Source organism: Amphiura filiformis, chromosome 2, assembly GCF_039555335.1.
Source record: "Amphiura filiformis chromosome 2, Afil_fr2py, whole genome shotgun sequence".
NCBI classification, from domain to species: domain Eukaryota; kingdom Metazoa; phylum Echinodermata; class Ophiuroidea; order Amphilepidida; family Amphiuridae; genus Amphiura; species Amphiura filiformis.
In genome coordinates this window covers 20,631,400-20,647,124 of record NC_092629.1, presented here as the reverse complement: position 1 = coordinate 20,647,124, position 15,725 = coordinate 20,631,400, and the positions used below count along the sequence as shown (strand labels likewise).

Sequence of the window (15,725 nt, the reverse complement as noted above, 5' to 3'; positions counted from 1 at the left end):
TCGAGTTGTGTAAATCAGACATTCATTATATTTTGTAAATGATGTGAAATTTCTGTAGTAAACTAAATAGATTTTATTGTTATAAATTTTTCAAAAGAAATAAATACATACTATTGCTGGCAAACTGAAAATAAAACTATACGTCACTATGGAAAACGAACAAAACGCAATACCTTAACCTAACGTTAACCGTCGCCACCTCAGTCGCCGTGTAATCCCTATGGCGTTACTTTTAAATCGTTAAGTATTCCATAGTGGCGTATAGGTCCGATACGTATGCGCCACTATGACATACGATGTTTTTCATTTTGCCGATATTTCATAATTATAAAATGTGTATAAAAAGTGGCGTATGGTCGATACGCCACTATGGAATACAAAAATGTCACTTTGTAACTATACGCCACATTTAATTAATAAATTACTAATTAATTAGCTAATTATGACTGATGAGACTTGGAAAAAATGAAAGAGAACATCATTAAAAATATATGTGCCAATTTTCAAAAAATGACCAAAAATCACTATACGCCACTATGGAATACAGCCGACAATTGCTAAAACAGGTGTTCTTACCGGTGTTTGCACCATTTTGATTCTTCTGTCCCTCATACTGCGTACAAAGTTATAGACATCTATTTGGTTCTCCTGTTTGGCCATATCTAGCATGGAATCAATGGTTAATAGAGTACCTGTCCTACCTACACCAGCGCTGTAATAAAAACACAAATGTTGGTAACGCAAGGTGTTGAAATAATTTCAGTATTCTCTAATTGTGGCCTCCTTATCACGCTTCAACCACCTCATGTTTAAGGCAAACTAACCTTATATTTATTTATATTTAAACCAGTGTTTACAATTACCTTACATCACCTAGAAAGCTATATCAATAAAATAGATCCACATTGGTAGGGCTAGCCTGCTGGCTTAGGAAGCCTGGCCACTAGCTTCGAGAAATCGGACCTATTAGTCTATGATTGGGCCATAGTGATCACATATTTTCTGTAGTCCTAAAATGTGCTGAGGCCAAGTAATGAAACACCTTGTTTTCTTCTTGTGTGATGCACCTACCTGCAGTGAACTATAGTAGGTCCAGCCTTTGGTGGATTGAAGTTCTTGGCAACCTTGATAAACCTGAGTAAAGGTGCTGCATATGATGGAACTCCCATATCAGGCCAGAAGAGGAAATGAAACTGGGTAATCTCTCTGCTTTCTTCATTCTGTGGACAGACAGTAAACATCATAAAATTAATCATAATAGGGGCTTCAAAATTGGTGTATTGATGCAAAAGGCTGACAAATAATTGTAAGACTTGTATTGGTATGGAGGTGCTTCTTTACAAAAATCTTTTCAAAATGTAGGGCCTACCACAAATTGGAACATTTGGATGATTTTCCCAACCCCAAATTATAATTTTGTTTTGGGATGCAATGCCTAATAGTGACCATTTTTTGTACACATATTTGCAATGTCTCTGATTTTTTATTTATAATATGATGTGGCAATTATTGGGCGTGCAAACCCAAGATTAGAGGGGAATACACCCACCCCTGGTGCCATATGCACTCAACAACATATAATTTGCTTGTGAATCTTTATTATAATTTTTTTAAACTCTAGGCGGGTCAGTGACATCAGTCTGCAGATTCAAACTTTAAGTATTTATTCTAAATGCTGGCATAACGAAATCGAGGTGTGTGCAAAACAGCTGTTCAATGCGTTGATGTCATCGACTTACCGAGAGTAAAATGACTATAGTTGTTGTTTGAGATTCCTTACTAACCTGTTGCATAGTAAATGTCCGTGTACAGTACTCAGTAAAATTCTCTTCTCTTGTCAGTGTCACTTCTACATCTCCATAAATTTTTGACGTGTCTGGCCAATATTTCTCACATTTTTTCTGCAATGAAAAAACAAATTATATGATGACTTGAATTGAACAAGAGGAAAAACAGCAGAAAAACATGGAAACATTCTATTTGTTGGGTAAACTGCTGAATGCAACAAACAATAGAGAAACTTATACACAGACAAACTATTACTGTGACTAGCCTACTGTATTAAACTCGCAATGATAGCAGGGCTTATTAGTATTTCGTTATGCACGTCAAGAAAGTCTCAACATAGAATTTCACAAACCTGTGTTGTTACATAATACGCAAGGTGCTGGATCCAACAACATTTATACGCCATTCTATATCAATCCACAATGTTATGAATCAAACCTATTATGAACTGAACAAAGTATAAACCCAGTGCATACAGCTACAGCAAGCATTTTTGTCAAGCATATCATTGACAAATTGTCTATTGTGGTTTGTCAAAAATGATTTTTCAGGTGAAAAATGTAATTTTCTAAGATTTTAAAATAGTTATGTAGATTTTAATGTGTTAACGTCTGTCACTGCTGAAAAACATACCGGATCGCCAACAATTTTTTACGAATCATGGGTCAAAAAATCAAAAAGCCACCCAAGTATGGGACAGAAAATTGTCAAAAGTTGTGGGGAAAATCTTCAAAAGTCACCTAATTGGGCTACCAATCACAGGTTTGGCAACCCTTTTGGCAAACACACAACAATATTCTATATTGTTATGAGTTTGACAGAATGCCAAATATTGATTTGTTGCTTTGTTAAATTCATGTTACGCAAATATCACACAAAAGGGCGAGAGGGCATCATATGAGTCATATTATTTAACAGTGATAAGTGAGCAAAAGAGGTGGCATACAAGGTTTATTAACAGTGCAACACAGGTCAGGTCACTTATCCCTGTTCTCGTAATCAAAGAAAATGTGTAACATTAATAAAGAGACAAATAAATATTTGTCACTCTGTAAAATTCATAACAATATTAGGCTGCATGGTATTTAATGGTCATATATAGTTAGCTTGTTGTGTTAGTATTATTCACCACACCCAACAAAATATAAAATGTTATATTGTGAGCTAAAAGCAATAACAATAAAAAACAATAAATAACACCACCACCAATGTTATTTTCAACACTGCAAACACACAAGAAACAAAACAATTACCATCACTTTAACTCGAGGCTTGGGATATTAAACTGAAAGTAACAAAATAATGCGTACAAATTATTTTGAAAAAAACTTTTCATCCAAATCAATATCTTTCAGTCACATTTTTAAAGAAATTCTCAGAAAATGGGTACCTGGCATCATTCATTCAATTTTTGTAGTCTGCGCCGTGATTATATAATTGGCAAATCATTATTAAGATGAGTTCTTATACAGCAAACTTAAGTTCCCCATTCTTTATCCATTTAAGGTCATGTGCACTATTAAGATTCATGAAAAGTGGTGTTTCAATTGTAGTCCTTGAAAATCACTAGAAAGATGTCCTTGATTTTGTATGAAAAAAGGTGGTAAATTTGTTGAAATTTTATTAACTATCCAGCTGATTATAAATAAAAATTTTAGTTAAAAATAGATAGAACATGCACTTTTATGTAGGAACCAGTAGGGCATAGATGGCACTCTTACCTTTCCTCCTTCATTGAGGTTGGTTACCATGATGATTTTGGCTGATTTCTCCTGCCATGCCATCCTCCAGATGTCATTCACTGACGCCAGGTTGGGACCCTGACATGCTATGTACGCATTGCCTTTTCTGTAGCCCTGAAAATAAACAAGATATAAGAACAAGTTCTGTTTTAATTTAGTTTATAGGGTGATGATGGTACAAAGTGGTCAGGACATGGCATTTCAGGTGGTAGTGGAGGAGGAGGAGGAGGTGGAGGAGGGAGAGGAGGAGGAGGAGGAAGAGGAAGAATATGGAGATGGAGATGGAGATGGAGATGGAGATGGAGATGAAGATGAAGATGAAGATGAAGATGAAGATGATGATGTTGATCATAATTGCGAAAAAATTGATGACAAAGATAAAAAAATTTATGTACTGAAGCTGCCAACATTTGGTTGAACGACCTATTATTTATGAAACTATATCTATATGAAATGAACTTTGATTGTAAACATTATAGCGATAACCAGTTACTGTTATACACGCAAGCAAACACGCCATATGATGCAGACAGCTCCCTTATAATGCAGACTACAAAATTACAAATACAACTGATCGAGAAAGTTGATGACGTGATTTTCAAGAATGCGAATCTTTTGGATTTCAGCTGTTACTTGGATACAGGTAAGTTGCATACTAAAAACACAAAACAAAATCCTGTATGATAAAGTACTCAATATACGTATTCAGGTGTTTTTCAGTTGTCACTAACAAATTAATAAAACACAATGACACACATACCTACAGCGAGATTAGACTAGTTTTAGTTTTTAATGATTGTATGGTGCTGAAGCGTTCAAGAATGTGGTAATAATTTTTTTGTTTTGTTTTTGGAGTAAGTATGATTGTGCAACATAGGTTTTCAAACTAGGGTCCAGTCCCCCACAGCCAATATCAAAACTTGGAAATGCAAAAACCTCTTGGAAAAGGTGGAGATTATAAGAAAATGTGGGCCAGGGGTGTGTAAAGAGCTGCATTTGTAATCACAAACATTCCAACTGTGGACCTTGCTGAACTGGGGATTTCAGTTCCACATTTTAAATATGTGCAATGGGCTGCAAATAACATAATAATTTGAGAGTGTATACCCTAGGCCTATCGGTGATAAAAACAGGGTTCAGTTTTTGCCGGCAAAAAAGTGGCAAAAACCTGCATCCCTGTTCGGAGTGAAGGGGCATGAGTGTGTTAAGTCCACAGGTGTTAAGTATCTGCATTTACAATAAAAAAATATTGGTGTTGTGCCGACACTTTACCGGAAAGGGGAATTTTTGGCCCCCTGCTCCGTGGATAGGCATGCACATCTCTACCATGTCTACTAACTCTGAAAACATCTTTTTCTTCAAAACAGACATTTTCATATTCCCAAAATGGGGGTGAATGAGATCATTGGGCTATTCCAGATAAAACATGCACCCCCCCTATAGAGGGCAACGGAAATCCAGATTTTTTGGTGGTCTTTGGGGCTCGGAATTCCAGCCTATTCTACTTATGCTGTTCCAAATTCCAGCCTATTTTGCCTAAGCTTGGCAAAAATTTCCAGATTTTTCCACCATTTTGTTAGTCTGAAGGCATAGAGGGTTTTGGAATTCCAGGTTTATTGTGTTTATCCTTGGTTGGATTTCCAGACTTTTTTGCCTCTGGTCAATAAAATAATCCATATTTTTGTCCATTGAGGTGCTGGAATTCCAGATGGTTTTGTTAGTAATTTGTCGGGATTTCCAGCCTTTTGTGCAAATAGATATCAGGAATTCCATTCTCTTCCAGGTTAATGCAATTTGTCATTATGTATGTGCATAATGTATGTTGGGGGCATTTTCTCCCCCCCCCCCCCACAAGTTGGTGGTACTAGTAGTTATAATCATCATGATTGACAGCCCAAGTGACCATGACAACCAACATTCTTCAGTTCTTGTTGAGTAAACCCTAATTATTAGTAGGAAAGAAAAAGAGGGTACACCAACTTGACGGAAAACAAGTCGCAGGGTGGCGAATCAGACCCCTCCCCTGCTCAGTTGACAGAGATGTTGTGACAAAATTTACAATTTGCATCTCCCTTTTGGCCTATTTTAGACCAAATTGCCGCGCCTTGCGCGCAATCTTGGTAATGCTATTTGAGTTAGAAGATCCGCGACAATCATGTTGCCTTGCCCACAGGACCATCAAAACTGGTAAATCCGGCCATATACCAGGTATATGGTCGAATCCAACGAAAAGTGTACACGGCATGTTCAGGGCCATAACTTAAAAGTATTAATCAATTGGCATTCGTTTTTGTATTGTGTTTATTCGCCTTGATCATACGCTTTGCGCCATATATAATAAGACCCCCTTTTGTGAAAAACTTAGACACAGAGACCCCAAAACATGCTATTCTTACCCATTTTTTCAAAATATTTCTTAAAGTATTTTTAAAAACATATAAATCAGTTATGAAAAGAAGTCATTGGATTGAATCTAAATTGATTTCCTGAAAGGTGTGTGTATTCAAAGATTGCCTGTTCAATTTTTCACATATTTGTACATAATTATGAATTTTTTGTGATAATTTTTTTGAGTGGTATTTTTACATTACCTACTGAATACAATTTTTCATAGCACTAGATATATCTTTAAAAATGGAAATCACTAATAAATGCTAATTGATACAAGCTTTGATATGTCCAATACTGAAATGCATTGCATTCGGACATCTTTATTATTGTGTTTAGCTGCCAGAAATTCTAAATGGCACAAAGGTAGGTTTGGTAAAAAATATGCATTACCTCCGAATACATGTTAAAAGCTGTGCCATTTCCACAAAGTGAGAGAATAGTAAACAATAGTTAAGCAATAGGTGCAGGGTAATACACTCTTTATTTCTACCAAGTTTCAATAGCCTGCGTTTAAATATTTCTGAGATGTCAACAATAAAAGCAAGTATTCAGTAGGAAAATTTCGGTAACCGAATGTTACCTACGAATACAATTTGACATCATGACAGTATTGTGAAACACTGCCATTTATGCCAATGCCCATATTGGTACATAACAAAGGCCTGTATGTTTGCTATCAAATCATTTGTCAATGAAAGTTGCGAATTCACATACATGCCCATCATGCAAAACTGAATACGGCTTAATTGGTGAAAAATATGTACTGAAATAGACGACGGTCTGCTCATTTGAAAGAAAGATCAGATTCAAAGAAGATTAGAAGGGATAAATACTTGGATTTGTCAACTGTCATGTGTGCTTCATTTTAAATGTTTACCGACCTTCTGGTTTCTGAGTAATTTGTGTCCAAATTGATATATTCGAAGGTAACTTTTGACGTTTTCGCTAAGGTTACCTAAAAAAAAAAAAAACGACTGTTCTCATTGTCTCATGATCTAGACAACACATTGATGGACCCTGGTATAAAGCTAATTGTAGTTGCCCTCAAACGAAAGGCCACAAGACGTAACTGACTCCAAGACGGACTTCACAAGTCTGCAATAACGGTTTAAGCGATTTGTGTGCAATTAAGCAAATTAAAGTCACTTTAGTGCCTTTGTTTCTTACTTCAATCCTCTTTCAACCGCTGTGAACCGACATTATTAATACATGATAGGGTCTAAAGTATCAATAAGCGCACATAAAAAAATAATACATTCAAAGTGCTTTATAAAATGAAGTTTTGATTGCGATATCCACCAAAAGTCTAATTCTTACCTACAAATACTGAAATGTTACTTACGAATACAGCATAATACATGACATATGTAATGAAGTGTCTCTACCAATGGAAATTAATTGTCAAAAACTTTAAGCGGTACCCCAGGACACTATTATTACCCATATACGGATTCATTCAACAATTATTTATTATGTAAAATTACTGATTAACTACTTGTATATCAAAATGAAGTGGTCAAAATCTTGCTAAAAGCATCAAAATATTTTGATCTAAGGTAATAGCATTTATTCATTTGGACGTACCATCTGAAAGAGATCTAAAAACTACCATTTTATTAATTCATTACCATAATAGCAAAATTTAAACCTCTAAACTCAATATAGATATTGTTAAATCGCTCATGTTACCTACTGAATACCGGGTTTCTTCACCTTTTCATTGTATAAAGCGTTAGGTGTATGCGTATAATTCCTAATATTCTTGAAAACATATATCCTACTCGTTCTAATACAATGTGTAAATTGATTCATACTCATTTGATAAATAAAATACAGAAACTGGCCTAAACTTCATTTTCAAAAATACACTAGCATAAATTGACTAAGATCATATTGATCGCGTATAAAAATAAAAACAAATATTTTCTGGTTGAGCTAGCATTTTCCTGACACCCTGTGGTCTACATTATACTGAAAAAAGCGTTAATGGGAATATTCCATTTGTTTTAGGTTGATTAGTATTGCGATAGTGAAAGCATCCTAGTGGTATTCGTAGGTTACATTGGGTTTTGATATCACATTTACTATCACACGTCCTGGATTTATTTTTCAAGATTAGTAATGGCACTTTTGGTTCCTATAAGGCCAATATGTCATCAATCAATGGGCAAAAGGAAAAAATTGTGGAGACATTTTTATTTCGGACTTTTATTTTTGGCCCGTGGACACTTTTTGGTTGGATTCGACCATATGATATTCACATTTTAGGCTATTCCAGTTGAAAGACATACACCCTGTATGGAAGACATTACTTTAGTCTCTCACACAGGGGGTGTAGATTCCAAATGAAGTCACCCCAAGAAAATGGTTGCCCAGAAAATAAATAAGCTGTTTCTTTACTCAATTAATGAGAGTTTCATTGAGTAAAGAAACAGTTTAAAGCAAGTGCACTATCTTAAGTTAATGAAAACAAGTTCACAGAAAGCAAGCACACTTCTCATGAGGGGTTTATTTTTGCGGATTTCGCGAATGGAGTTCCATCCACGAAATTAACACCTCGCGAATATATATAATAATGTATTGCAAGTATAGGGCAAAACTAAGCATCGCGAAAATAACAATTGCAAAAATGTCTCTGTATTAAAACTCCAAATCGCGACAATAACTGTACGCGAAAATTACCACTTAAACAGTAATTTAATACGAGCAGAGAAACTCTCTGGACTGACCTTTCACAAGTTCAACAAAAGTCAATACTATTACGTAATTGTTTGTTCATGGGACATTGCACACACAGATAGTGCACACACTTCATCCATGCAGTACAAAGTGTTATCTGTTTCCAAATTTACTGTGTGCTTTATTTTAGCAGATTTGGGTAGCTACCGTATTATAAACTGAGGGAAAATATTATTCTGTGTATTAAAAACAAATCAACCCATCGTGGCTTGTGGTTTTAATAACAGGTTTAATTTCCGGAATTGATTGATTTTCAATGATGGATACAAATTTTAAGTTTAGCATCAGTTTTTGTTAATATTTTGTTAAGTTTTATAAAATGTTGCAAATTAAAAAAAAAATTAATAGTATCAAAGGCTACTGAAAAAACCCTTCTCTACGGGGCCAACCGACCCGGAATTTGTGTTTTTGAGAATTAAAAAAAACACATTTATTTTGCTTAAATCATAGAAAATATGTTGGTATTAAAAATTCTTCAGATTTTGGTGATATTTTAGGGTAATTTCAAGATAGCCTCTCTCTAGAAATAAGTACAAAAAACACCCGACCCTATACTTGCAGTTGAAAGGTCCGCCCAGTAGAATAGGGTGGGTTTTTCTTTTTTTTTTTTTAAAATACAATAAATAACATGACACCAAACAGAAATTTTGACAATAATAGTTTTTTTTATCATTTTTAATGTAAATTTTGACCAAAGTATCAGCAAATTATGATATAGCGAGATTACACATAAATATAAAATTTGAAAGAGGGACTCTAAATATACATTTAAAAATCCAAAAGCACAAATCAAGAAGTGCATATTACCGGTATTACTATTATTAAAAATGATTTATATTAAATGATGCTCCCCGTCTAAAAAAATCCGGACATTGATTTTTTTTTACATGTTTTGCATTTGGAAAATGTTCCATTACAAACCAATTGTCAGACGAATTTGTCTCTATGGATTGTCTGAGTTGATAACATCTGAGGGATAGGCCTATATGAATCCAATATCGTACTAGCTAAAACTACTGTTCTTTGAATGGAACAAAATGCAGATGTTCAATCAAAATACATGTGAAGATGAGCTCATCTTCTCAGATGTTATGCAAAATATGGTAATATCAAATATCATCCATTTTATTGTTTTATTATTTTATTATTCACGGGATGTGATTAATTAGCATATTATAAATTTGATGAGGAATTTAAATATTTATATGCCATTGGGTTTTGTGTATAGGGGATGGAGGAAAAATACTTTGATTGATAATGTCATTAAAATATTAAGATACCCTGCATCTCGTTTCTACTACTCATTATAATTATCATTAAAGTTTTGCTTTTGTAAAGCCTACAATGTTCTTTATAGCACATCTAAAATTCTCCTGCATGCATGCTGAGTGAACATAAAAAGGTTGAATAACACATGGAGATTAAAAAAACGTAAGTAAACAAAATCAAACGAAACTGGTAATTTGCACAACCTAAACCACAGAGCAGTACATGTATTAAACAGAACAAGATCTTGTTCATGGTTGTTTGTTTAACCATGGATATTATGCTCTTCAAACACATTAAAGGTTCCATGACTTGGCAAACAAAGTTATTCACACTTGTGTTTATAATACATGCAGTCTTCACAGTCACTCCAGGCTGTTTTGGATCGGGGGTCTGCTTGATCAGCAAAAGAGATATTTCTCCCATCTTCTGGTATTACAGTAAAGCTATCATTTGCTGCATATTTTGCTCAAATTTGCACTTCTTACATGATTGTAATTGCCCAATACTATCTGAAATACCATGTAAAGGACTAAGCCTCCAAAGTAAAATTTAGAGGTTTTATAATAAAACTGGGATCCCCAAAGCTCCACAGTTAAGCGGCTAAGTCGGTTTTTATTTTTACCTCATTATTTTCGCTTAGTTAAAACTGAGACTAGTAAACCTGAGACTGTTGGTTTACTAGTCTCAGGTTAAAATGATCAGAAGACCCCTTGACAGTAGACTATGCCATAGTCGAATTTTATTAAAAAATATGTTATTATTAGTCATGATGAACCCATTTCGTTGAATACAAAATCATACTGATGTTTATTAAAATTAAAGTATTTAATAGTAAAATGGTCATAAAGAGTTAAAAATATCAGATAATTAGTGACAATAAAAGTAACTGAATGCAACATTATCTTGCATAATTATAATGGCTCACTTTAATACTGAACAATTCTGATTTTGGAAGTACCAGTTTATTGATAGCGAACCCGAAAATCCTGGAAGCTAACAGAGGAGTGCGGTGACTGAAAAGATCAGATACAGATGTGAAAATCTATCAGTTGCACACAAATCAATATAAATCAGAGTTTTATGCTTAAATGTAATGGCCAGAGTATGCAAAATGGGCAAGTGGACTACGGAGAAGTCTACCTTGACAGATAAAGTGTAATACTAGGACCGTAGCAGTATAAATATTATGTAATCATAGTAAATGTTGACAAAAAAGAAGAACAAAATTAAAATTTTACCAAAATCGTACATTATGTCTTTTATAATCTCCAAAATAGGAAAGATAAATGGTCTATGGTAAAACCAAATTTATCGAACGTAATCAAAACAATAAAATTATTATTTGGCCAAAACAACAACAACAACTTTGTCCCTGCCCCTTTGAGGATTCTGATTTTCGCCAGCAAAGAGCTGGCTATCTAATCGGAGATCGTCTTTGTTTGCTAAAGAGATTACGGGTACTAGCATTGGTTTGAATTACTTTGCGGAACTTTTATGGTGAAAATATATATGTAAGACCTGTTATTCGATTTGTAAGAAAAAGAAAGTATGCTTTGCCGTTTCAACGAATGAAAACGAGTGAGAATTTCAAAAGTTATGGTTTGAAGGAAATATAACATTAAAAGTTATATGCCAGGCCTATAATAGTTTCCACAGCATATCAACGAAAGAAAATGATAGTATCCTTGTTATCAGGCGTTCTTAGATTTACATTTGCAGACCTCCTGGAGATCAACACAGCATGAGATGTGAGTGTATTGATAATATTGATTAAAACCTTTATGGACCTAAAAGTCAAAGTAAAAATATCCTATATCCTGTATGTATCGTTTTATGGATAAAAATGACTCAAAATGTCATTTATGAAATAATTGATATCTTAAACATCAGTTTTGTCTTTTCAACAGGAAAAATTCGGTGTAATTTCAAGGCCTATTTTTGATATGGGTACAACTGATATACATGTAGGCCTATTGAACAATATCAGTCTTTATACATTTTATAATGTGCTATGTATAAATTGCGAATTAATATATAAATTAATATAAAATTAATGTGCATGTATAAGGCAAATAGGATGGCAGGTTCAGGCCTCCAGAAAATTTTCTGTTGTCTGGGAACTTAATGACAAGTGCTGAAAATTTTCTGTGAAATAACTGAAATAGGCCTATGTGCCGTAGCGGACATCATGAGCGCTGGCGAAATCCTAACGGCGGTGTCCAGGGCCCGCTTAAGGGCCCTGGAAGCTCTCAGGGTTTAGATGCTCTCTCGTGCAATCTGAGCCTTATTTTGGAACAGTTTTCTATAAAAATGTACATCCTTTTTCACAAAAAACAACTTAAAATTTCAAAGTATTACTGTCAAAACTCAAAACAATTTTTTATTTATTTTTTAACATTTTTTTAGAAGTATTTTGCAGTTTTGAAGAACCACTGGACCTATTCTGAAGGGTTAGGATTATTCACAGATAATTTGAAAAAAAAATGGAAAAAATTACGAAAAAATTACAGTTTGTTATCCTTAATATGCAAACCATTAACTTGTGTTTACCTCAAATAAACATCAGTTAATGGTTTGCATAATACAGGATAACAAACTAATTTTTTCGTAATTTTTTCTGATTTTTTTTCTTTTTTAAATTAACTGTGAATGATCCTGAAGTTTCATAATAGGTCTAGCGGTTCTCCAAGGTCGCCGAAAACTTTGGAAAAAAAAATTAAAAAAAAAAAAAAAAAAAAAATATTTTTTTTTTTTTGCAATTTTTTTTCTGTGACCTCTGTGACCTTTCTGGGAACGCCGTTCCCGCGTCCCCGCGGTTTTTGGAGGCCTGGGCAGGTTTTAGCCAATTAACTCAGCTAAAAAAATACACACAAACAAATAGGCCTATATGTTAATAAATAATATAAATACAAGCTAAAACCATGGGGGTTCGATAATGAACCCCACAAAACTAACCGAGTATTTGGAAAATGCCATACGGCCGGGCCGTTTCACAAGCTGCCGGCTCTATCATGCCATTCGCCACCTGCTCCAAACCATCAATGATAAGAACATGCACACAGAAAAACCAAACATTTACTCCTATAACTTCCTGTCAACTCTTTAATTAATTACTCCAAATTGTTCTGTCTTTTTGTCTTTTCTGCCTTTTAGGCCACCCTTAGCTCATTATTAATATAAAGAAATACACTGCAGTTTTTAGCTGAGTTTGCATTGCATTTTCATCGTCAACCGTGTAATTGAATGGGATTATTTTGAAAATTTAAAACGCTTGAAATTTCACAAACAAATAGGCCTATATGTTAATAAATAATATAAATACAAGCTAAAACCATGGGGGTTCGATAATGAACCCCACAAAACTAACCGAGTATTTGGAAAATGCCATACGGCCGGGCCGTTTCACAAGCTACCCGGCTCTATCATGCCATTCGCCACCTGCTCCAAACCATCAATGATAAGAACATGCACACAGAAAAACCAAACATTTACTCCTATAACTTCCTGTCAACTCTTTAATTAATTACTCCAAATTGTTCTGTCTTTTTGTCTTTTCTGCCTTTTAGGCCACCCTTAGCTCATTATTAATATAAAGAAATACACTGCAGTTTTTAGCTGAGTTTGCATTGCATTTTCATCGTCAACCGTGTAATTGAATGGGATTATTTTGAAAATTTAAAACGCTTGAAATTTCACAAACAAATAGGCCTATATCAATAAACGGTAATGATAAATGCAATGCGAAAACCACCACCTGGTTTGGTGGACTGTCATCCCGGACTGTCATGGAACATGATGGATCATAAGAAAGAGTGATCCTAAAAATGCCTTCCACCTAAACTAATTACAAGACCTCTTCTGCATTGAAGCTGGCTTCCCTTTTAAAGGGAATGTGTATCTTCTTCTTTTATTTCTTGCATAAAAGTGGAAAATTAAAGTTAACATATTGGCAATACAATTTGCTTCCTCCTCTTAATGATAAATTTTGCATTGTAGAAAAAAATAAAAATGAAAAAGTTCTCCCCTTTTTAAGTTTTTTTCTGTCAGTGTCGTTTTTAACTGTGGGCCTACTATGGAGTGCAGCCTGTAGTGTAGAGGTGTATCGTACTGACTTGCTTTTAATACTGACTTTCTAACCTTTTATAATTTTATAATATCCCTTTGGCTCTAAAATCATAATTGCAAGACTCTGAATTTGTAAAGCTATGTAGACCCTACCGAATACTGGCCACTTGTCCTTTATACCGTATTTAAATAAAAGTCTCCTCTCCATAAAGTACTACGGGGCAATTCGCAAACTAATACCATAACACATGTGATATGCTGAGGAAGCCTGATTACCTTTTTAAAATAGCTGAGTGGGAGGGTTTTCAATGAAATTTTTTTCTTGTCAGTGAAATGATGCCATTTGCCCCCACATCTCATATGCACAGTTTATTCCTTACATACCCTGTGTCTTGAATAGCTATATAGCCCAACCCTGTGGTTAAGAGGCTAGGAAATAATTCCTAATATCTCAGTTTGTATGCCTTTATCTAATCTTGCCCCACATGACAACTTACTATTTAGCCCTTAAACCCAGCAAAGAGTCTGCTCAGTGTAGGAATTTTTAGCCTTTTTTTATAAATATGATTGCAATTGGCTTATAGCCATCACATGCTGACAATGCACATAACTGATTGGTTAATCAAACTAGCAGGTCATGGTCAGGCCTAATCACAAAGTAAACATATCATCTGTAAATAAAACTATGCAGCAGGCGACTTACTTCAGAAAAGGTTCAATATAATATTGCATAAAACTAAGTCCATGATCTATAGTTAATTGGTCAAATGTTTATTGACTCTTGTAATAACCCATGTGTATAGTGTAGTAACCTGTATAATATTAGTGTTCATAAAAGCAGGACTATGAGACAAATATCCCTGACCCTGACAAAAACTAGCAAGAGCAAATGGCTGTGTAATTTGTTTACTTTAGTAATAAGGCAACTTGCACACATGTACAATTTTCATTTTATTTTATTTATTTTATTTATTTATTAGACTTTATACTTCGTAGTTTATAGCCAAATTTGTTTCCTGGAGGTGGCTTAATAAAAATTCCTTTAAACAAGGAATGGGGCGCCCAATGTGAGCTTGGTCGTGATGTATTGAATTTCATGGTGTTTAGATTTGGTATTATTATCTCATGAAACCCGGTGACACCTCATTATAGAAATCAGACCTGTTGATAGGTTGTAAGAGGGATAGCCTTTTCCAGTCACGAATTGGGCCAGAAAGTTTTGCTACTTTGCAACGCAATAAAACCCTAAATGCAAAATGAGATCCTGTAGTATAGGTGGCTTCGAGGTGGCTTAAAAAATTAAATGCAAAATGAGGTTTAAAAAAAAAATATTGTTTTTCAGAGTCAAGACACAGGTATCATTATTAAGCCTCATATCACTTATTTATTGTCGAATAAGTGCAGAGTAGGTTAGATATGAATATTAAATGTTAGACCAAAGTAGCTCAAAGTATATGTACTATACACCTGATCCGTGAACTTATCTTTTTTTTAAAGACACATTCTTGTTTGTGTAAAAACTGAAGCATCATAATGTGTAAAAGAATATTTGAATATTAACTGTACATCATATATAGCGATTCGTGATACCCAATCATGCTTCAGTTTATGTGGTTTAGGAAGCAGAGAATTTATTTCAATTTTATATACGCCAAAATATTTTCTGAATAATAAAAATTAACACTGAATTGATGGCGGAAATTTTATGTAAAATTTACGTAGGTCCCCATT

At 34.3% G+C, this 15,725-nt stretch overlaps 1 protein-coding gene across 1 annotated transcript in view; it reads right to left on the bottom strand.

The window, feature by feature from the left end:
* Positions 1-15,725, bottom strand: part of LOC140138914 (receptor-type tyrosine-protein phosphatase delta-like) — a 117,065-nt gene that overhangs the window by 9,962 nt on the left and 91,378 nt on the right. The window contains exons 29-32 of the mRNA XM_072160700.1: positions 3,510-3,644; positions 1,785-1,901; positions 1,072-1,220; positions 577-712 (exon numbers count right to left, since the gene is read on the bottom strand). Coding sequence (XP_072016801.1) covers positions 577-712; positions 1,072-1,220; positions 1,785-1,901; positions 3,510-3,644 — 537 coding nt within the window. The remainder of the gene's footprint in view (positions 1-576; positions 713-1,071; positions 1,221-1,784; positions 1,902-3,509; positions 3,645-15,725) is intronic.